This window comes from Emys orbicularis, chromosome 1 (genome assembly GCF_028017835.1).
Source record: "Emys orbicularis isolate rEmyOrb1 chromosome 1, rEmyOrb1.hap1, whole genome shotgun sequence".
NCBI classification, from domain to species: domain Eukaryota; kingdom Metazoa; phylum Chordata; order Testudines; family Emydidae; genus Emys; species Emys orbicularis.
Window position 1 is genome coordinate 306,303,163 of NC_088683.1, and position 25,054 is coordinate 306,328,216.

Here is a 25,054-nt window from a genome sequence, read left to right on the forward strand (position 1 = left end):
AGTATTTTTCTTCATGCTTAGTACAATGAACCCTTACATCAGATTCTTTCGTCTCTCTCCTGGGTTAAATAAAATCCAATTTATTAGAAGAGTTATTCTTGTCTTGACTTGAAATAAAGCTGTGAAGCATCATAGTCTCTGTGGATAGGTCCATTGGTCAAACGGATGAATTTATCAACACACGCACCCCGGACCCGATTTTCAAAAATGCATCCATGTAATTGTGTGCCTAAATTCATTCCATTAGGCAAATAGTTGATTTGCATGCTCAGTCATGGTAGTCATGCACAGGCAATATAAAAATGAAGCCAGATTTTGCCAAGGAAAGATCTTCATGCAGGCATTGATAGGCACGAACCAGACTTTCCTGACCTCCACCGCAAGTTGCCTGGCATACCTGTTATTCAAGTCTCTGCATGCAGGTGTGATTGGGTGGTGAGAACGTGTTTGATGGTTTGTGGAGATTTGTTGAATTTAACCTTGTGCTGCACTATGTGATTTTTTTCATAGCTGTGCCTAGACGCATTCATAAGCACATTTTTTTTAAAAACCTGAAAAAACAGATATGGATTTGGGATACACTGGCAGATTATAGTTTCATAAAGAAATATATGGCAATTTACAGCACAGCCTCCTCTCATAGGTTTTATAGTGTTTACAAGGAGACCGTATGCAAAAGAAGCCCTTCCTCCCACACACAAATTTAAAGAGATAATATGCACTTCTCAGCTTAACTAAACTTAGAAATGCATATGAAAACTCCACTGGTATCTGTACATTCTCAGCCTTCTGGGCTGAAAAACAAAGTGGTACAACATTTTATAATGTTGTACACCATCTGTGCCCAAACGCAACAGACTAGAAATAGTGTAGCTAATATGTAAGAGACAACTGCAGCATTTTGTGGCCTGTTGCATATAGATTCTGGCAGCTGCATGCTAGATGCACCACTCAGCCACTTTGTTCCTTGCAGACTGGGCTACTTATGATTTTTTTTTTTTTAAAGCAAAGTGCTTACTACTCAGTCCTGCTAATGATAAACAGCACCAGTCTCAGCAGTAAGGTCAGGATCTTGCTGTATGCTTGTCTGATTCTTCCCTCTGCGTCCCCCCATCCCCAATAGATTTGTTTTTAATCTTTAAATGCTGCTGCATTCTTTATATTACTCTGAAGAGCACGCTAGCTTATTTTGACACTATGTTGAATTACTGGTGTAGTCATTTCAAACCCAAGATGAGCTTCAACGTAGTCAAGAGGATCTTAACACAGTTAAGAGGGAAGAGAACCTGGAGAGGCCAAGCAGCATCCAAATAGTGTCACAGTAGTTTTGTTTTTTCCATACTGGTAGTTTCCTAATTTTATTTGTCGTCAAAGCTGTGAGCTGAGCTGTCTACTGGTGTAGCTCTTTGGCTTCATTTGTTTTACACCAACAGAGAATTTGGACCTGTTTCTCTAAAGTGTTATACAACTTTAAGAGGGACAGTGTAACGTCAAAATAATATACACTATTTTAACAAACCCAACCTGTGACGTTATCTGATTAAATACAACCATGTAGATCATTGTTGCTACCATTGTTACATAATTGCAAAAAATCTTGTACAAATTATGTCAAGTAAGGTGTCTATGGAAAGGTTATGATTTGCTGAATAGGATTATGCTATTTGTATGCATGTATCATTTTTGTATTTGAAGTTATGAGTATTGGCTCTGTATCTGTATTTCAAATATGTTTGCTCCTGCGGTAACGCCCACAAGGTATTTAGCCTGCACATCTTGAAAGGACTATTCAAGTTAAGTGACCCATCAAGGGACGCTCAACTCACAATGGACTATGCAAGACGCCCATCTACACCTGAGGGACTTTCATGTGAACAAGTGGTAATGGCCTCTCTTGTGACTAAGAGAAATCATGCATGGACATGTGACTTGCCCATGTGACTCCAAACACCCTCTTTTTACCTGTAATTTTCCACTAGCTGTGCTGAGGGCTTTGTTTGAAACAATGGGTTTCCTTCCACATGGCAGAAGCTATAAGGCCCTGGAAACATCTCCATTTTGCCTCTTTCCTGCTCAAAGCTCTGGACTATGAACTTATACTAATGGGAGCATTCCAACCAAAGGACTGAGAACCTTCCAATGATTTGGAAGCAACCAGAGACTTGATTTAAGCCAGCAGTTTATTCCATCACTGCTACAAACCTGAACCAAGAACTTTGCAATTATTGTATGTATTTGATTCCTTTAACCAATTTTAACTCTCACCTTTCTTTCTTTTTATAAATAAACCTTTAGATTTTAGATACTAAAGGATTGGCAACAGCATGATTATTCGGTAAGATCTGAGTTATATATTGGCCTGGGTACGTGGCTGGTCCTTTGGGATCAGAAGAACATTTTATTTGATGAAACTGGTTTTAAATAACCACTCATCTTTAAGTCTAGTGTTTTTGGTGGTGATACAAGGACTGGAATGCCTAGAGGAAACTGCTTAGCCAGTGTGATGAAACTGAAGTTTACTTTTGTTGCTGGTTTGGTGTAGCTTATGGGAGAATAACCACCAGTTTAGGGGGGATATCTGCCCTATTTCTCAGCAGTTTGTCCTGAATTTGGTATTCGCAGTGGTGACCCACGGAGGCATGGTGACAACCAACCAACCACAAAAATAAAAAATCCTTACAAAATTCTTCCTGTAACAAGCAACACATTAGATTATTCAATGTAAGAGATTTCATAGACAGCAAGAATGAATTTGACTTACGAATTTGATTACTTCATTTTTACTTCTCAAGCCGGGAGAAATGCCAAAGCTTATCTGATCAACCTCCCTTGATATTTCTAATCAATTTTACTTTCAGGGTCCCATGCACTTACAGAACACTGCAGTTTGGGGTGTTGCTGATACCACAGGTAGGGTGAGTTGGTTTTTAAAAACTGTTTCCACTGGAATAATTTAAAAATTCCTAGAAATGCTTATTGGTTTCAGTCTTTGAAAAGCTTATTTCTACAAAAATCTAATAAGTGCTGGTCCTAAGAGAGTCCCTTTGGGTGAAATGAGGGAGCTGATGTCAGCTGAAGGAGAGAGTGTGTCCAGAGTTCATAGTAAATTGATACAAAAGGAAACCATAGTTTAGAGGTTCTTAATGTGGGGAAAAAACAAAATTAAAAAATGCCATTAGTACAACAGTTCAGTTGAGACCTGAATGGGACCTCCCTGATGCATAGTTTAGCAGCTCAGGAGGCATTCATCTCCCTGCAGAAATGGCACAGAGCCAGAGCCAGCCTCCCACACGTGCAGCCATTACAGTGGTGGCAGTCCCAGAGCTCCCGCTGAGATGGTAACGCTTCCATACTAGTAGCTCCTAACCCAAGGCTGTGGCTTTAAGCCACAGTCAAGGTCACAATCCTCAGCATAACGGTATAGAAAAGAAAATACCTTTTGAAAGAAACTAAACTGAGCTGCTTTTAAAACAAGTGTTAGAAAGAAATTCAGGATCACATACAGCAACACAGAATTCTGTGTAACTGTAACACAAGTCACAGAAGTGCAATGCCTTTGTATTTGCACAATATATGCGATCATATTACCCAGTGCTGTGTGCTCAAAATGAAAGTTTCTACTGCAAGACACACACAAGCATGCATGCTTACTGCAGGCCCTGTCAGATTCCTCATCTTCAAACTGTACAAAGAGTAATTTTAAATATCATTCTATGTAATTTTTTGAAAACTAATAAAAAACCCTATATTTCTAGTCAGAGGCGGGATTATAGAAAGCAGTGTAATAAAGTCCATTGAATTTTCAGCATACTGTTGGTACTCCCAACAAAATCATGATCTACAAGAGATTTAGGCCCCAGTCCTACAACTGGATCAATATTGGCAGACCTCTAAACTCTGATCTGACTGCAGCATCAAGGCCTAAAATTCCTAGTCATCATTGTAATGGAATGTTAAACTATTATACTGTTCAGCCACCAGGTGGTAGTGTGTAAAAATACCTTATGTAAGCTAACCTCAGCCATAACTGGCAGAACATTAAAGGATCTTATGATAAACACATCTGGTGTGTATAAGCAAGCTCTGTAGCTAGTCCATATCTGGTACAGAAGCACATGACATGGTGTCAGGAGTAAACGAAGAACAGAAACTAAAGAAAAATAGCAACAACGGTTGCAGGATCTCATCAACATGCCAGTCTTCAGTGCTCCAGACAACTTCAACTTTGACAAACTCCAGAATGGACAGACTGGAAACATTATTTTGCAAGATTTTGCATTGCTACCAAGCTTCACAAAGAAACTGGAAATATACCGGTATCTTCTTTAATTTATGTTATGGGGAAGCTGGCAGACCATATCTTTAAATCCTTTGACTTTAATGAGGACAGCCACAAAGATGACTAGGAAAGAGTTCTGGCTATGTTTGATGCATATTTTATACCCCAGAGAAATGTGGTTTATGAAGGAGCATGTTTTCACCTGAGAATTCAAGAACCAGGGGGAAATGTTGAATGTTTTATAAGAGCTCTGCATACATTGGCTGAAAACTGATTTTGGGAAAATATAAAACATGATGGTTATTGGGCTTACAGATAAAAACCTTTCACAACAGCTACAATTGAAGAGAGATGTGACCTTAGCGCAGGCTATATAGATAGCAAAGCACTCAGAATCAATCAAGCAACAGAACAAAAGGCAGGAGCAACTTGAAAAACCTGAAACCGGCTTAGACGCTATAAACAGACACTTGCATGTGAAAAGTTACTATAATAAAACCTCTGCGGCAAGGAGAGAACTCCTAGGCTATGAGAGACAAATTCCAGCCTATGTGCACAAGGTGTGGAAAAAGTTATATCCCAAGAGACGATGCATGTCCAACCAGAGGAGCATGATGTAATACATGCACGAAATATGGACATTTTGTACCTTTGTTTGCCTCACCAGAATGGTCAGGAAGTTGACTCATATTACAGACAGACAATCAAGAGCCACTGTTTCTGGGATCACTCACTTAGGATGACAGAGCTTGCCTGGAGAGTGAAACTGAATATTCATAGCAAGACTATTGACTCTAAAAGTGACTTGGGAGCTGGTGTCACAGTCATCTCAGAAGGGACGTACAGTCACTTTCAAGCCCTCCCAGAGCTTAAGTCTGAAAAAGCTCTGGCTGGCCCTGGAGCTATTCCGAACTGCATGGGCCAGTTCACCACAGAAACAACTTACAAAAAGACAAAAAGCTATGCATTCAGAGTGAATGTGATCAAAGGATCAAAGACCAACAACCTTCTCAGCTGGAGTGTAGCAGCCATGATGGGCCTAGTAACAAAGGAGAAAGAACTCTGTGGAGGATTTGATGATATTGGACGTTTGAAAGGAGATCAAGTGAAAAATCAACTTAAGTGACAATTCTGGATCAGTCAGTGTACACACACCTCTACCAGAGAGATCTTGGAAGAGACTAGATGCAGATTTATGCAAATTCAAAAGACTGGTTGACCTAGTCATTGTGGACTATTTTTCCAGGTATAAAGAAATAATATATTCGAAAGACCAAATGTCACAGTCTTATCGAGAAACTGAAGTGCACTTTTGTTCACTTCAGTTTCCAGAACAACTCATGATGGACCACAATTCACTGTGGCAAAATTTAAGTCATTCTGAATGAAATGTGATTTTATTCATATTACTAGCAGTCCACATTGCCCACAAGTGAATGGAGAAGCTGAGAGAGCTTGTATAGACAGCCAAGAAAATCTTGCAGCAAGAAGATCCATTCCTTGCTTTTCTGAGTTGCACATCAACACCAATATCAGCTCTTGGATATAGTCCAGCACAACTCTCAATGGGAAGACAATTCAGAACTACTGTTCTTTTCCAAAGTTAGAATCTGTCTCAAAAGGCAAAAAGCCTATGAACACTTTTACAAGCAAACAGACAACACTCAAACAGCTGCCAGGTCTAGAACCTGGTGATCAAGATCATGTCAGATTGGATGGTTGTCGAAAAAGAATGGCCAAATCCAGCTGTCGTAAAGAAAAATAATTCAGCACCCAGACCATATGTGAACGAGACCAAGTGGAGCATTCAACAGAAACCACTAACATCTACAGTTTGTTCCTCAGAAAGATCAATCAACAGAGCAAACCCCACAGACAGCAGATGCAGAACAAGATAACGAAGTCTCAAGGATTCCAAACTGACCTCAGCCAGTCGTTACAACTAATGGATGACCAAGTTATTATACGTTTGGGTCATGTAATTAGAAAACCAGTAAGATTCAGACACAGTTAACAGACTGATCCATATTGAACTTCAAAGACCACGTGATAGTGTAAATGGTAGGAATGTAGAATTTAAAGGGGATGAAATGGAATGCTAAACTATTATATTCTTCAGCCACTAGGTGGTGCTGTGTGTAAAAATACCTTATTTAAAAGAACCACAGCCATACCAGGCAGAGCATTCAAAGATCATATGATGACCACAGCTGGTATGTGTATATAAACAACCTCTATAGCCAGTCAATATCTGGTACAGGAACATGACAATCACTGAGTACAGTTATTGACAACTCCTTTTATTTTATTGTGATTAATCATTTATATGTCATTGTAGATCCGATAGTTAAAGAGGTGACAACAAAGGACCCAATCTTGAAAAGCCTGTGAGTAAGTGCATATTTAATGATTCAGTATATGAAATAAAGATGCTGAATTGGGCACCTTGTCTGGTGGTAAGATGCCCTGAAAAGCTGTCACTACATTTTTCAGCCTGGGCACAAGTTTCCTTACCTGCCCTTTACAATGATCGTTTGTTTGTTTTTTTAAGTGGGATATTTTAAACTCCTATGAAAAAGCCTCCATGGGCAACACTTTGCAGAGCTATGTTAAAATATTTGTCTGTATCTAAAAAACAAAAACAAACAAACAAACAAAACCCCTTCTATTGTATTTTTGTTACTTCTGAATGAAACTAATCACTATTAATATTGTTGCTATAATCAGTGGAGAGTAAGATACCATTATCTATTTTTTAAAAGCTGGTATATTTGTTCTGCACAATACCTTCGCATCCAACACAGATCTGATGCTAGGATTTATTTCTCCCTATGATTTTCAGTAATCTCTACCTTCGTTTTTTCAAAATCATACCTTTTTATTAACAAACAAAACAGCTTCTGAACTCATTGCCTGCTCAGACTGTGGGGTCTCCAGCAATACAGCTGTATTCCATTATTCTAACAGCATCCCAAGGCGTGCTAGATCTCTCTCAGAACAGATAAAATACATGATCCCTGACCAGAGAAGCCTGCATGCCAATTGGAGACATAAAATAACAGTGGGGTACCAAGACAGTAGGAATGTCTGTGGAAGAACAAGGGGAACAGCTATCAGATTATATGCCTGCTCTGTCATTTTACAATGCTTGTCCTACTCATTCTACAATTTCTCTTCGGGTCCAACTGGAGTTAAAGTCCCCCATGAATAGTGTTCTAGATATTTTTTCCTGGCTTGCATGCACATTTCTTATCTGGCCTTTACCATGTAATAATGGAACTTCTTGTAATCACATATTTAAGTTTCATTCCAGATACCACCACTATACAGCTAAATTCTTATATACATACACAGTTTCCTGCATTGCCCATCAGAATCAACATGCTTAGTCTAGTTCCCTTAGGGTATGTCTACACTACGAGAGTAGTTCGATTTTACTTAAATCGAATATGTGGAATCGATATTACAAAATTGAACGTGTGTGTCCACACTAAAGACAGTAATTCGACTTTGTGAGTCCACACTAACGGGGAAAGCGTCGACATTGGAAGCGGTGCACTGTGGGCAGCTATCCCACAGTTCCCGCAGTCCCCGCTGCCCATTGGAATTCTGGGTCGAGCCGCCAATGCCTTCTGCGTAAAAAAGTGTGTCGAGGGTGCTTTTGGGTAACTGTCGTCATCCGTCCGTCACTACCGCCCTCCCTCCCTGAAAGCGCCGGCGGGAAATCAGTTCGCGCACTTTTCTGGTAGGTGACAGCGCGGACGCCACAGCACTGCGAGCATGGAGCCCGCTGCGACCATCGCTGCAGTTATGGCCGTTGTCAACACCTCGCAGCTTATCATCCACCTTTCCCAGAGGCAGATGCAGAGAAATCAGGCGAGGAGGCTACGGCAGCGCAGTGAGGGCCTGAAGTCTGAGAGTGGCACAGACCTGTCAGAAAGCACGGGACCCCGCGCCGAGGACATCACGGTGGCAATGGGTCATGTTGATGTTGTGGAACGGCGATTCTGGGCCCGGGAAACAAGCACGGACTGGTGGGACCGCATAGTGCTGCAGGTCTGGGATGAATCACAGTGGCTGCGAAACTTTCGCATGCGGAAGGGGACTTTCATGGAACTTTGTGAGTTGCTGTCCCCTGCCCTGAAGCGCAATGACACCCGGATGCGAGCAGCCCTGACTGTCCAGAAGCGAGTAGCCATAGCCCTCTGGAAGCTTGCAACGCCGGACAGCTACCAGTCAGTCGCGAACCACTTTGGCGTGGGCAAATCTACCGTGGGGGTTGTTGTCATGCAAGTAGCCAACGCAATCGTTGAGGTACTGCTCTCAAAGGTAGTGACCCTGGGAAACGCGCAGGTCATCATAGATGGCTTCGCCGTGATGGGATTCCCAAACTGCGGTGGGGCTATAGATGGAACTCAGATCCCTATCCTGGGACCGGACCACCAGGCCAGCCAGTACATCAACCAAAAGGGCTACTTTTCAATGGTGCTGCAAGCACTGGTGGACCATAGGGGACGTTTTACAAACATCAACGTCGGATGGCCGGGCAAGGTTCATGACGCTCGTGTTTTCAGGAACTCAGGTCTGTTTAGATGGCTGCAGGAAGGTATTTACTTCCCGGACCACAAAGTAACTCTTGGGGATGTGGAGATGCCTATAGTCATCCTCGGGGACCCAGCCTACCCGCTAATGCCCTGGCTCATGAAGCCCTATACTGGCGCCCTGGACACTGAAAAAGAACTCTTCAACTACCGGCTGAGCAAGTGCAGAATGGTGGTGGAGTGTGCTTTTGGCCGTCTCAAGGGGAGATGGAGAAGCTTACTGACTCGCTGTGATCTCAGCGAAACCAATATCCCCATTGTTATTGCAGCTTGCTGTGTGCTCCACAATCTCTGTGAGAGCAAGGGGGAGACCTTTATGGCGGGGTGGGAGGTTGAGGCAAATAGCCTGGCTACTGATTACGCCCAGCCAGACAGCCGGGCGATTAGAAGAGCCCAGCGGGACGCGCTGTGCATCCGGGAGGCTTTGAAAGCTAGGTTCCTGAGTGAGCAGGGTAACCTGTGACTTTTAAGTTTGTGTACAGAGAAGCTGAACCTGCCCCCGTTTCTTTACCCACTAAATGTTCAGTATCCTCTCCAGTTACATACCCCGTTCCCCCCCTTCCAACACACGTTTAAAAATAAAATCACTTGAATTTTGTCAATGAACACCGTTTTCTTTATTACTGTTTTCGCGGGAAAGTGTTGAACCTGGGACGCAGACTGTGGTGGGGAGCGGGTGTAGTGTAGTGATGCAAATGACGCTTCTAAACTCCAGGAATGACAGGCTCCGCAGTGGTGGACTGGTTGTTTCAACGGAGCCTGCCACCCCTCCTGTTCGGGACTCTGTGTGTGGGGGCTATGTGACTTTGTGGCAGGGGGAGGACGGTTACAGATCCCCTGCTGCGTGGCTCTGTGATCCAGGATAAGGACCGCTGCATAAGATCTCTAACTGCCCTCCCCCGCCACACAGTCACAGAGCAACCCCCACCCCCCCACCACAGAACATGAAAACCACCTCCCACACTGACCAGGGTAACTAGTGACTGCACTGTGTGTGTGCCCTGCTGCTGAACCTGCCCCCGCCTCTGTACCCTGGTAAAGGTGACTGTCCTGTCCAATTACCAACCCCCTTCCCCCCCTTCAGACAGACTCTCCTCTAAAAGAACATGATGGAAACAGTAATTAACAGAAACTGTATTTTTTATTAGCAACTACACATGAAACTGGGGGGTGAAACTTGGACGGGGGCTTGGGTGAGGCGGGAAGGAAAGGACTTGTCAAATTTTGGGGAATGAGAGCCTTCTAGTACTAGAGCAGTCTGCAGGGGTGGAGTGAGAGTTTTCACGGACTCTGCCGCCCCTCCTTCTTTGGACTTTGGGTGAGGGGGGTATGGGACTTGGTGGCGGGGGAGGGCGGTTACAGATAGACTGCAGCGGGGCTCTGTCCTCCTGCCTCCGGTCCTGCAGAACATCCACAAGGCGCCGGAGCATGTCCGTTTGCTCCCTCATTAGTCCAAGCAGCGTTTGAGTCGCCTGCTGGTCTTCCTGCCGCCACCTCTCCTCCCGTTCCATGTGTGATCGGTGCATTTGGGATAAGTTATCCCTCCACTGGGTCTGCTGGGCTGCCTGGGCTCGGGAGCAGCCCATAAGTTCCGTGAACATGTCCTCCCGTGTCCTCTTCTTCCTACGCCTAATCTGCGCTAGCCTCTGGGAGTGTGATGCCAGGCTAGGTCGAGAGACAGTCACAGCTGTGGGAATGGGAAAAAGGGAGTGAATTCCTCAGAAAGATAAATTTAGTTGTGAACAAAGAACATAGTCTTTCTCTGTGAACAAGACCATGCACAGCACCTATCACATGCGCACTCAGGACAAGGTCGAATTTTCGGCCTTCGCATTCAGTGCCTGGGGTCTTGCAGTGCAGATCAAACAAGCAGGGCAGGACACCGGAATTTGTGTAGCAGGCCGACATGGTAAGCCGTAGACTTGTGGCTGCTTAAAACTTTAATAGTAGCACTGGCCTCCTTTCACATTGAAAGCAATGTCAGTCCCTGCTGCCAGCAATCCGGCAAGCATGAACTCTGCCCCTGTCCCACCCCCTCGCGGCTGTCCCAGGGAAAGATCCCTGTATGCCGCCTCTCTCCCGCCTCCACCGCGTGGCTGTAAGCCGCCGGTTACAGTTCTGTAAAGGAACAGGCAAGCAGTCTCAATACTAACATTCCCCTACCTAATTCAAAGCAGGTCACCATGAGCGACATCACTCTGATGAGGATTTCAGAGACGGAAAAAGAAAGGATGCTTCGGGAAAGCCTGCAAAGACCAGGGCCGTATGCCGCCATGCTCTGCAGGGCAATGATCCCGGAGTACTTGCTTGTCTCCTGGCGCGGAAATGTTTGCTACTACAGAGGACCCAATAAGGCCGCTCTCCCCAGGAACCTGATGCAAAGGCTTTCCAATTACCTCCAGGAGAGCTTCGTGGAGATGTCCATGGAGGATTTCTGCTCTATCCCCGGACATATAGACCGGATTTTACTGTAGCTGCACTGGCAGGGACTAAACAGTAGAGCGGCTTGGGCAGAACAATCATGCTAAACCGGACATTGTTAGATTTTTTTCAGCAGTTGCACTGCCAGGGACTGAACCGTTAAGCGCCTAGGGCAAAGTAATCATGCAAAACCCATTGTTAATATTGTTAATATTCCTGTTCTGTTAAAAATAAATGTTTAGGTGTTTTAAACACTTACTGAGTGATCCTTCCCCTGATTCTGTGTCCGGGTTAATGGCTGGGGATCTCTGTAAGGGTGATGAAGAGATCCTGGCTGTCGGGGAAATCAGCGTTGTAAGCGCTGTCGACTGCCTCGTCCTCCTCATCTTCTTCCTCATCTTCCCCGTCCGCTAACATGTCCGAGGAAGCGGCCGTTGACAATATCCCATCCTCAGAGTCCACGGTCAGTGGTGGGGTAGTGGTGGCGGCCGCACCTAGGATGGAATGCAGTGCCTCGTAGAAACGGGATGTCTGGGGCTGGGATCTGGAGCGTCCGTTTGCCTCTTTGGTCTTCTGGTAGCCTTGTCTCAGCTCCTTGATTTTCACGCGGCACTGCGTTGCATCCCGGCTGTATCCTCTCTCTGCCATGGCTTTAGAGATCTTCTCATAGATCTTTGCATTCCGTCTTTTGGAGCGCAGCTCGGAAAGCACGGACTCATCGCCCCACACAGCGATCAGATCCAAGACTTCCCGATCAGTCCATCCTGGGGCCCTCTTTCTATTCTGAGATTGCACGGCCATCTCTACTGGAGAGCTCTGCATCGTTGCCAGTGCTGCTGAGCTCGCCACGATGTCCAAACAGGAAATGAGATTCAAACTGGCCAGACAGGAAAAGGAATTCAAATTTTCCCGGGGCTTTTCCTGTGTGGCTGGTCAGAGCATCCGAGCTCGGACTGCTGTCCAGAGTGTCAACAGAGTGGTGCACTGTGGGATAGCTCCCGGAGCTATTAGCGTCGATTTCCATCCACACCTAGCCTAATTCGACATGGCCATGTCGAATTTAGCGCTACTCCCCTCGTTGGGGAGGAGTACAGAAGTCGAATTTAAGAGACCTCTATGTCGAACTAAATAGCTTCGTGGTGTGGACAGGTGCAGAGTTAATTCGATGTAACGGCGCTAAATTCGACATAAACTCCTAGTTTAGACCAGGAGTTAGAGGCTTTATTCATGGCTGGTGAAACCGAAGTTGTGATCTCATGCAACAGAAAATCCACCAGCAATGAGAGCTCAGCCATGGAAGCTGCCTGCACACTTTGCCCCACTGGGGCAGCTGGAATTAGTACTGCTGCAGACCTGAAATGGGGCTGAGCCAAGCCCAGAATAGGACCAGGCCAGATGGGAGTTGTACTGATTCACTGACTCTCCCAGGGAGCCTACTTTAAGAGACATGGGGAAAGAGGCCTCCAATGGAGCCATAGCTCGATTTTAAGGTTGGGGTTTTCATGAATGATTGGAGTTGCTCTAACTCCACTCCAGCTGAAGCCACTGAGTGCTTGAGCAGTTACACGTTTTTTCAGCTAACCAAGCTTTCTGCCAATTTGTGGCTTTTGAACAGTTTTCTAATTCTTCCTCCCCCGGTTTTCTGTGTAGGTCTCTCACACAGCAAACTGACCAACTACAATATAGACCAGGGGTAGGCAACCTTTCAGAAGTGGTGTGCCGAGTCTTCATTTATTCACTTTAATTTAAGGTTTTGCGTGCCGGTAATACATGTTAACGTTTTTTAGAAGGTCTCTCTCTACAAGTCTGGGGGGGGGGGGTGGAGGTGCAGGGCAGAAGGCTGGGTGTTGGGGGGGGACTCGAGGTCAGGGCAGAGGGCTGGGGGTGTATGGAGATGCAGGGCAGAAGGCTGGGTGTGTGTGGGGGGGTCAGGGCAGAGGGGGGTGTGGAGGTGCAGGGCAGAAGGCTGGGTGTTGGGGGTGACTCGAGGTCAGGGCAGAGGGCTGGGGTGTGTGTGGAGGTGCAGGGCAGAAGGCTGGGTGTTGGGGGGAGGTCAGGGCAGAGGGCTGGAGGGGTGTGGGGGGTGCAGGGCAGAGGGCTGTGGTGCTCGGCTCATGGGGGTGCTCCCAGCCCCCTGCCCTGAGCGGCTCATGGCAGGGGGCTGGGAGGGATATGCCCTGTTCCACCCCCTTCCCCCAGGCTCTGTCCCTACCTCTCTCTGCCTGCTCTACGGAGCAGCGAGCACGCTGCCGCTCGGCTCTGCTCCGTTCCCCCTCCCCCTCGCAAGGGCCATCGCCAGCAGGGAGAGTGAGAGGGAGGGGGAGGAGGAGGGGTCGGAATGCACCAAGCTGTGGGAAGAAGCGGGGGACGGGGGAAGCTTGGCTGCCGCAGGACCAAGCTTCTGCCTCCTGCCCCCGCAGGGGAGAGCGGTGGGCGGGGGGGGGCTGAGTGGGGCAGGGGGCCGGGACCCCCCACTCTCCCCTGCCAGGGCAGGAGGCAGAAGCTTGGTCCTGCGGCAGCCAAGCTTCCCTCCTCCCCTGCTTCTTCCCCCAGCGTGGCGCTTTCCGGCCCCTCCGCCCCTCCTCCTCCTCTCACCGGGCAGGCCGCGTGCCACTCAAAATCGGCTCACGTGCCGTAGGTTGCCGACCCCTGAGATAGACAATTGACACAGGAGAATATTACCCTCCCCCAATTTCTTTTAATTCCCAGTAATCTTGGATGAAGTAGTGAGACCCAGTAGTGTGGTACTAATTTGGCCCTTCCCCTTAAAAAGTGTCCTTCAGCAGTGCCACTACAGGAGGTGGGACTGTGATATCCAATTTCTCCCACCACGGGAGGCAGGAGACTGCCATCACTGCCTTCCGTGGCAGTGGATCTGCCCTCAGGTGTAGCTGCTCCCATAGGTTCAGAACATGCAGTTGTCTCCCCTACACTCTACTCCTGCTACAGAAGTGAATTTATCCCATAGGCTTTGTGCTGGGTTTAACAAAAAATTGGAAACCCTGCAAGCATGCTGTTATGACCAGATGCATGTGCCTGCAATCATCTTTTGTTGGAAAGCTATTAGGTGAAGTGGACATGACCAAAACACCCACTCAGTCCTGCAAGGTGCTGAAAGCATTCTCCGTGCCCTTTAATGGAAGGAGAGGGTGCTCACCACCCCACTGAAGAATCTTACCACTAAGCCCTTTTTCAGTAACTGCATGCCAAAATCTGACCCCAAATTCACAAAGCTCCCATTGACTTCTTTGGCAATCATATAGACATCTAAAGGCAAAATAGGGCCTGTTACCTCTATTCTGCTGTTCAGATTACAGTATCTTCAGATGGAATAATATTCCTAAATGTAGCCATTGTATATTGACAGTTTAAATTCTAAATACTACTTCTATCAACAATGTGGCACTCTCTCACTTTTAGTGTCAGGCTAGCAAAGTATAGAATTAAAAAGATAAATATAATAAAATAGCATCCCCCCACCAATTCTCTTTTCCACCAACTTTTTTTTTTTTTTTAAATAGTCAACCCTTGTATTAATTTAATGGTTTAGGGTCCATTTCCCCCAGTGATCTGAAATAGCAGGGGGGGGGGGGGAGGAGACAGCAAAACGAATATAGGAAAAAAGTTATTTCATTTATTATTTGTAATAGTCAGCATAAATCCAGTTTTCAAGGAAAGGACAATTTTGAAAAACTTTATTGCCGAGGTCTTTCCGTACAAACCATTGTGTGCGTTCCATCTGCACATGCAATCTGCTTCTATATTTTCAGCCAGCTTGCACGGGCAGATTAATGTGTACAATTAGAAAGCAACCTCACAGGCGTTCAATAAACTGCCTTCATTATTACACTCAGGAGAGTCCCTTTGGATGTCTATAAAAGCCTAGTTTTCTGCCTGTTAGCTAAATAATTGACAATGCTTAAAATAATCAGGAGCAAATGAACAAAGTGAAGAAGACTGTGGTGAAAGAGAGCAAACAAAAGATTCTCAAGGCTGAAAGCAGTTTTTGCAGTGTCTGTGACTATCTCTTTAGCAGCCTTTATTTACAGTCTGGTCAGGTCTGGGTTTGCACTTCTGTGAGGAAAATTTGTTACTGGCCTGCTGTTTGAACCACATATCACAGAGCCCTGAGAACTGGCAAGGACATTAGGAGTTGTCTTGTACAATAAAATAAATAAATCCTATTTTGGTTCATATTTTATTTTCTTTGTTTTATGACTTTTGAATAGACTGCTTTGGCAGGTTAGTGAATAGAGCTTGTGGTGGTGAAATTCAGGCACTATATTTGGAATATTCACCTTATGGTATTCGGGCAAATGCTGCATTTGAAGCTCTAAATTCTTAACACAATATATTGAGCATACATGTATGCCACAGTTATACTGTCTGGCATCCATAAATAAGAATGAAGCCTTCAAAATCATCTACATTTCCTCCACCAGTTTTTTCTAACTCTGCATTATTGAGTAGTTATTGGATGTGTACCTGGCTATGTAAAAGAGCTGCTATCTTTCAGGCTGTGTTATATTTCTGCCTATTTATACTAACAGATCAGCCTATCCATCCACTTTCCAAAGCACGCAACACTGAGGTATCAGGAAACCATATAAAAGAGTGAATGAAAACAACACATTGGGCTTAATTTTGTGAAAAGGTGGTATTACATTGTACCATATTATTCAGGCTCATGCAGCTGGCATTGCCAGTCACCATGAGAGGCAGCCTCTAAACTAACGGTCACCCATTATGAATTGAAGGATATTCTTGTAGTTAGACACAGGCCTGAAACTCAGGAAACTGGGCTTTAATTCCTGGCTCTGCCATAAACTCCTTGCGTGACCCTGGGCAAGTCACTTTGAGGATCTTGACCTAAGATATTTAGGTTCCTAACTTCCATTGAAATGAATGGAAGTTAGGAGCATAAATACCCTTGAGGATCTGGACCTTACTCTCTGCTTCTTAGAATTATAGGGTTAGAAGGGACCGCAAGGGTCTAATCTAACCCCCTGCCATGATGCCATATTTGTTGTGTCTAAACCATCCAAGACAGATGGCTACCCAGCCTCTTTTTGAAAACTTCCAGTGAAGGCAATTCCATGACTTCCCTAGATAGTCTGTTTCATTGTCCTACTGTTCTTACAGTTAGGACGTTTTTCCTGATATTCAGATTAAATCTGCTATGCTATAGTTTGAATTCATTGTGCCTTGTCCTACACTGTGGCAAAAGAGAACAATTTTTCTCCATCTTTTTTATGGCAGCCTTTCAAATATTTGAAGACCGCTGTCATGTGTCCCCCCCCCCATTACCTCTTTTCTAAACGAAACATACCAAGTTCCTTCAGATATGGCTGGCATTCCATCTCTTTGAACATCTTGGTCATGTGCCTCTGGATCCTTTCCAGTTTCTCTACATTTTTTCTATACAGCAGTGACCAAAATTGGACACAGTACTCCAGATGCCCTGCACTGCACAACAGATACAGTGAGTCAGGCTAGAGCCACATGCACCTTTCTAGACCAAATAAGAAGCTAGGACTTCTTTACAGAGTTTGATGCAAGCAGTGCCTCCATCTGTACAAAACATCGAAAGAATGTGAAGAGACCACCTCATTCTGCTCTAACATGGCTTCCTGGAGTTGGCAATGCCACTGGGAGAAAAAATAAAAATAAACCACACACTAATTTGATCTTTTCAGCAAGCTAGAAAAAGACTTCATTGCAGTGGGAGATGCTAATGTCAGTGGAGAGACTGTTGGTCTAACCCCGCCTACTGTTTGGAACAGATCCACAATGCAAGATTCTGCAACATGCTCACTATTCCCACCAGTACACTTAGGTACAGGGAGTGAGTTTTTTGTGGATGTTGTGTGGTTTTTTTCCTTCAGTTTGTAGGGGCTGGTAGGGGGCAGTGTGCAGTGAGAGAAGCAGAGTCCTGATTAGGGGGCCTAGAAAGGCAGCCAAATAGTCAGCCAATGGCACAAGTGAAGCAAACAGAGCTGTAAACAGGGGAGATTGAGTGGGAATTTGTAAGGGGAGTTTGGGGGTGGGATGTATTCTGGTGTTTGTTTTTTATTTTTGTGTGTGCCGACCTTATTTAACATTTTTATTACTGACTTTGGCACAAAAAGTGAGTGTGCGCTAGTAAAATTTGCAGATGACACAAAGTTGGGAGGTTTTGCCAATACCGAGGAGGACCGGAATATCATACAAAAAGATCTGGATGACTTTGTAAACTGGAATAATAGAATGGGATGAAATGTAACAGTGCAAAGTCATGCATTTAGGGACTAACAACAAGAATTTTTATTATAAGCTGGGGATTTATCAGTTGGAAGTGACAGAGGAGGAGAAAGACCTGGGTGTACTGGTGGATTACAGGATGACTATGAGCCGCCAATGTGATGTGGCTGTGAAAAAGGCTAATGCAATCTTAGGATGCATAAGGCGAGGTATTTCCAGTAGAGACAGGGAAGTGTTACTACCATTATACAAGGCACTGGTGAGACCTCATCTGGAATAATGTGTGCAATTCTGGTGTCCCATGTTTAAGAAAGAGGAATTCAAACTGGAACAGGTGCAGAGAAGGGGTTCTAAAATAATCTGATGAATTGAAAACCTAAATTATGAGAGGAGACTCAGAGAGCTTGGCTTGTTTAGCCTAACCAGAAGAAGGCTGAGGTGGGAGATACGATTGCGCTCTATAAATACATCAGAGGGATAATTTAAATAAATACCAGGGAGAGAAAAGAGTTAAGTGCCAATGTGGACACAAGAACAAATGGATATAAACTGGCCATCAACAAGTTTAGGCTTTAAATTAGGTGAAGGTTTCTAACCATTAGAGGAGTGAAGTTCTGGAACAGCCTTCCAAAGGAAGCAGTAGGGGCAAAAAAAAAAAAAAACTAACTGGCTTCAAAACTGAGCTTGATAAGTTTCTGGAGGGGATGGTATCATGAGATTGCCTACAATGGCAGGTGGCCCAATGGCAAGTGCCAGTAGCAAAAATCCCCAACAGCTGGAGATGGGACACTAAATGTGATGAGCTCTGAGTTACTACAGAGAATTATTTCCCAGGTATCTGCCTGGTGGATCTTGCCCATATGCTCATGGTCTAACTGATCGTCATATTTGGGGCAGGGAAGGAATTTCCCCCCTGGTCAGATTGGCAGAGACCATGGGGGACTTACGCTTTCTTCTATGGCATGGGGCGCGGGTCACTTGCAGGTTTAAACTAGTGTAAATGGTAACTTGAAGTCTTTAAACCATGATTTGAGGACTTCAGTAAGTCAGCCAGAGGTTAGAGATCTATTTCAGGAGTGGGTGCTTGAGGTTCTGTGTCCTTTACTGTGCAGGAGGTCAGACTAGATGATTACGATGGTCCCTTCTGACCTTAAAAAGTCTATGAGTACATAGTGATGGACGATTAACTATTCCAATGAACACTTACTGAGAGAGAGATTGCAACCTCATGGTTAGCGGCAAATAAGGTGTTAACATTCTGAACTCCCATTTTGTACAAAAATATAGGCAGGATCAGGCCCAAGAGTAATAATATTCTGTGCTTTATACATAGCACTTTTCCTCCAAGCCTATCTCAAATGGGTTTAGAAAAGGTGATACAGTAACCTGAGTTAATGTCATAAGATGAGATGTCACACGAATCTTCACATTACTCAGTGGAGTTAATGTGCAACACAGTACAGCACAAAAAGTATCCTGAAAGTATTATCACTACATTATTCAATGATGAATTTATTATTTTCCCAGGTTCCTTATATTCTGCATGGTAGCAGATTCTTTTAACAAGTATGTGTTTGGGAAGATACCATTATCTTACACTATGCAATAGATTTTGCTTAAATATGTAGAATCCTATTAAATTTAATTTTCTGTCCAACTTTCCCCAGATTTGACATTCACTAGAGCTTCGCAGTATATGCTTAGTGAAGAGAATAAACTACCTTCCACCAGTTTATTCTTTTGACAGTTAAATGCAGTCTCTGCTCAGACAGAGCTTGACAGTGTCTGAAAGTTAGTCTTTAACTTCAGTTACATCCAAGTCGGTTCAGTTTGTTAAGGAGACAGCTGAAAGCATTCAAGTATGTCTGAATCAGAGGGACCAACATACATATTGAATCTACTTTTCAGTGTACAGCAAGGGCTCAATGAAGGCCCTTGCAGTACATAGTGAGTTGCTGTGCCTGAGTTGGGACAAATAGCTGTTATACCTGTATAAGACCGGAGCAGACCTACTGCATCCAGGAGTGCTGGAGAGAACGATGCTTACTAGAAGTCTTTGCTTCATCTCTAGCAAAAGGGTGCTAAACCTCCATGGGATGACAGATTCGCTTTCCCTAGAAGTTTCCAGGATCTGCAGGACTGGGTGGCCATATTCCTCTTCCCTCAGTGGCTCCTTCACACTTCCCTTAGAAAGAAGTATTTGAAGGAAACTCCAACTTTGCTGTACTTCTTATACCCAACCCAAGGCTATTTCTATGGGAGGGCAATATCTGGCCCTGTATCTGAAAACCAAAATATATTCATACAAGACAAATTACTATTTAGGAATACCTTTGCACCTAGTAGGAAATCTTAAAACAAACCCATTAGCTGCCCACAAAGGTGATACTGGGCCATTTTTAAAGCTTCTCTCCCATTTCTGCATAATAAAGAATAGTGGAATTTGTTCAAACTTTCAGAAACACACTAAGCAGTTTCGGGTTGCAACCAAACTTGAGAAATGTCTGACAACAAGAGGCATTGAGAAAGTTGTAAGCAAGTGAAAATTATGGTTCAGAATAAGATTTAACCTGTAACTATGTTTTTACTGCTGCACTGCTATACCAGTAGATTTTTCCATTTAGCAATGCATTTGTAAAAGCACCCATCACCATGGTATCTTGGTAGTCTTTCAGTAGATTTTATTCACAGAAACAATTAGGTTACAAAGCCTCTCTTTTATAAAATTACCCAACAGCCTTTTTTCTTGAATTTTTAAGAAATAAATATTCTGTACTGACAATGATATAAGAAAAACAAACATTTAGCTTAGGAATAGTCAATACAAAAGCCATTCTCCAACGATTCAAACATTGGAAATTCTGGAGAAAGTAGATAAACCAGAGGAACATATCTGAGGAAGAAAAGGACATATCCTAGCCACTGAAGCCTAACCATGTGACAGGCAGAGGGTCAGCTTCAGAACAACAGCCTGGAGCCAAGAGCCCAGATGCCATTGCTGGAAGAATTACTTCATCTGCTTGTCATCCGGAATCTGTAGTTACCACCTATGCCTACAAAGTGACTATGACCTCTTTCAGACTTAGGTAGTCAGATTTAAAATTTTACTTACAAATAGTGATCTTCATTAAACATTTCTCTTCTTTGCTTTTCTTGTTGCCTTCTTTTTTCTTCCAGTTTATCAGCCTGCAAAATTGAAGAGATTAAGAATTAAGTGAGAAATGAATGTTTTCACTACTTATTTTTGTTTTAATAATCCATTAGATTTCAAACCCAAGCATACAACAGCCCAAATCACAGGGAAAATATTTTAAAAAGAGGGTTCAGCCTAGATTGTACTCTTAAAAACAGACCAATAGTCAAATATCTCCTGGCAGCAGGGTCAACAGACTAATTAAACAAGTACAAAAAAAATCAGTATAATAGGTCAGATTTTCTCCTGGCAAAGATCTGCTTGGTGTGGGAGTGAAGCCACCATCAGGGACCCAGTTACGCTTCCTAATTCTGCAGCCACTAAATCAGGTTACCACTACAATAAATTAATTGGTGTATGTTTCCTTGAGGTTGCTTTGAGAATGTGTTCCATCCTTCGAGATGTGGGGGTGGTGTTTCCATACTGTTTATCCTCAACACCGCTGTGAGGTATGGAAGTGCTAGTATCCCTGTTATACAGATGGGGAACAGAGACAGAGAGACTGAGTGTCTTGCACAAGATCCCAGAGGAAGCACGTAGCAGGGCAGGGAATTGAACCAAGGCCCTCTGAGTCTAGTTCCCTAACCCCTGGACTATCCTTCCTCTCTAGGAACTAGCACTGCTGGCTTATAGCAGCCGACAATGCATGCCAACCAGAGGAATTCTCAGCTGACAGCTGCACCTAGATTCTGGCAGTGCAAATGAGTCAAAGTCAACAGAATAGAATCTAGCCCATTTGCTGGTACAAAACCAATTTGTGCATGCAGATCACTGCAAAAGTGAGTTCGTAAGAGATCTGAAATGCAAATGTATGCACATACATATGGAAATCAGATTTTTGGCTTCTTAAGGCCAAATTCTGGCTGAAGCTGAACCTATGCAGATAATGGGGCGGAGGGGAAGGCATGCGCGCGCGCACACACACACACCCCTCATGTGTGCTCTTACTGTACTCAGGACTCCTCTGCATGGGGAAATTGACTGGAATAGCTACTGCTGAATAAGCTATTCCATAATAGCTCCCCATGTTAGCAGCATTCTTGAATTAAAAACCTTTATTTTATTCCAGAATAATTACTCTGCTTTGGAATTGCATTAATTGTTCCAGAATAAAAGAACTTATTCCAGAATACAGCAGCCCCATAGGTAGTGGTTCTGCAACAGTTTATTCTGTGATAGCTACTCCAGTCAATTTCCTCATGTAGACAAATCCTTAAATACTACACCCACTGAGAGTGTCAACTGAAATTCTGGCACCAAGAAAATCCATAGTACATTCAGTAGCACAAATAATACAATATAGGAGCTCCAATCTAAAACTACATATAACATTTAGAAACCAGTAGCATAAAGCTGGTCTGTGGAGGGCTTTAAAAGTAAGCAGTATAAAATTTTGAAGTAACAAAAAAAAAAAAAAAAAAAAAAAAAAAAAGAACTTTGCAGCAGCACAGAGGAAATATAGAGTTCTAAATTAATTCCAGTGAAAAAGGTAAGTAGCCAAGTTTTGTGCAACATGTGGTCTCTGGATGACTAGTTAAGACACTTCACTGTATTTTAAGCACAAATCAAGCGTTCCAAATTTTCATTTCAATCCTGCTATATTTTTAAATTGTCAGATGCCTGTTTGGTGAAACATTAAGTTTTCACCCCACAGGCACTGTTACAGCATACCAGACAACTATCCCTAATTTTCAAAATGATGGAAAAGTATTGGACAAACAGGTACTGAGATCTGATCAGACAGTTACTTTGCCTTAGCTGAATTCAGGTTTTTTCCCCCCTTTTAATATATATGGCTAATGAAAGACTGTTTGGAGGAGGCTTGTGAAACAAATCACTACAGTAGGTAAATCAGTCTTCAGCTTGCACTGAGTAAAGCCATATCTGTCTAATGTCTGCCGATTGCACCATATTTTGTAAGTGGCTCAGTAACTAAATGAGCAAGTGCAACAGTGATGTAGGAATAACTTAGGGACAGATTTTGAAGGGGAAAAAAAAAATCAAATCCTCATTCAGTAAGCTACCCCCTTAGCTCATGTAAGCGTATCAGAATGAAACACTAAGCAGAAGTACTGAAATGAACAAAAATACTGGTGCATACAGAATTAAAGAATGCAAAGCAATTAAAATAAGTATCTTGATACAGGTATCAAAAGCAGACAAGAGGCCAGAGCAGGGGTCGGCAACCTCTGGCACGCGGCTCGCCAAGGTAAGCCCCCTGGTGGGCTGGGCCAGTTTGTTTACCTGCCGCGTCCGCAGGTTTGGCCGATCGCGGCTCCCACTGACCGTGGTTCACTGCTCCAGGCCAATGGGAGCGGCGGGAAGCCGTGGCCAGCACATCCCTCGGCCCGCGCTGCTTCCTGCAGGTCCCATTGGCCTGGAGCGGCGAACTGCGGCCAGTGGGAGCCGCAATCAGCCGAACCTGCGGACGCGGCAGGTAAACAAACTGGCCCGGCCTGCCAGGGTGCTTACACTGGCGAGCCGCGTGCCAGAGGTTGCCAACCCCTGGGCCAGAGTCTACTTTGACATTTACAAAAATGCACCCACCCAATGTTCTGATGGGGAAAGGGGTATGTACAACTTTAGGTTACGTGTGTGAAATGTGTTTATAAAACTTGTATCCACGTCTGCAACTCAAAACAGCTTCCCTCCACAGGCCTCAGTCAGCTAGATAGCTCTCCCCCTACAAAAGCCAGGACACCAGACAAATCTTGTTCCAAGACCTGAAGGTCAGCAAACGTGGGCTCTGAGGAATTCTACTGAGGGGGAAGTTAAATGCACAGTTGAAGATGCCCTAAAAACATCTTGTTTCCAGCACCCTCATGATTAAAATCCAGAGACTGAGCTCTGGTGCCTCAGTTAATAACAGCAATATGACAGTGAGATGAAGGTGGTCTATGAAATAGCCAAGATTCAACCTATTTAAGGTTTCTATGGTAGGTTAAAACCAATACCCATTCATTTCTGGGTGCATTTAAAGGAAGCCTGTGCAAATTGCTTGGCACAGAAGTAATGTGCTCCATGTAAGCAGAGCCCCTCACATGGGCAGATACATTTTGTGCAACCTAGAACTTTTTTTTTAATCCTTGCAGGAATCCACAGTTGTGTCTCAGTGTCAAATGTATCAAGAGTAGCTGACGGATGCAGAAAAATCAACAGGGACACATGACTTTTATCCCTCATCGATGAAGTATCCGTGCCATACCTGGCTCTAAAATAAGACTGATCAGTGTCAGAGGAAATTGGAGCACACCAGCTATTGCCAGAGTGGCTTCAAACACCACCTACCACAAAAGTGACAATTAGAGAGATTATTGGTATTACAGGCAGGCTTAGGTTGACCAGATAGCAAGTGTGAAAAATCAGGACAGGCGGGGGGGGGGGGGGGGTGGTAATAGAAGCCCATATTAAAAAAAAAAAAAAGCCCCAAATATCGGGACTGTCCCTATAAAATCGGGACATCTGGTCACCCTATGCGGGCTTCCATGAATAAGGACATAATGCTTCTTAAAGGGAAGTTGGCACCCTGACCTCCCAAAGGGACACGGACTGTTCACTTCAACAACAGATCCATTGTCTCAAGAATTTAACCACCAGATGGTCGTGAATCCATCTTACTGGCGGTGTTGGAAGGCTCCCCAGCATGATGGAAAACTCCATAGCATTGCAGGACTCAAGAGGGCACTATTGGCTGAAACACCAGCCACGTTCGTCTCCTCCAGACATATTTTTGTTCATACAGAAAAGCAGGGATTTGTCACATCAGAGTGATTTTGTGTTTGAAATAGAAACTGCAGGAAATATTGGACTACAATGGATAAAGGCAGCAACGATTCTCCAATAACTACCATGCAGAATAGGGCTTGAACTAATTGGCCATTGGCTACTGCACTAGCCTTTCACCTCTATCAGTTTAGCTTGAAATCCTTGCTTAGGTCATAAATGAAAGAGTGATCTCAAACATCATAAAAGCACTTCACAACTGGCACTCTCTCTTCAAAGAGGGCCAGGACTAGAACAGCTGTGGTACTGTAGATAAACATGTTGGGAGAGATGTGTGTAGAAAGGCTGCAAAATTCCTGGCTTCAGCAAATACTAAAAATGAAAAAAGCCTGCTAGTACAGTTACTTGTTACCAAAATACAGAGCACATTGATAAGACAAGATTTAATTCCATATTGTTTTCTTTATTTTAAATGGAGAGAACTGCCATTTATGAAGAACCTTATTTAGAGAGATACCCACAGCAAAAAGTTAGTTACATGCAATAGTATTCTCACTTCAGTTAATTTGAATCTTTACACATTTAACTATGTAACTT

General features: G+C 44.1%; 1 protein-coding gene across 1 annotated transcript in view; it reads right to left on the reverse strand.

The window, feature by feature from the left end:
- The window catches only part of EPSTI1 (epithelial stromal interaction 1), an 87,015-nt gene that overhangs the window by 30,956 nt on the left and 31,005 nt on the right, over positions 1-25,054 (reverse strand). The window contains exon 6 of the mRNA XM_065416618.1: positions 20,654-20,727. Coding sequence (XP_065272690.1) covers positions 20,654-20,727 — 74 coding nt within the window. The remainder of the gene's footprint in view (positions 1-20,653; positions 20,728-25,054) is intronic.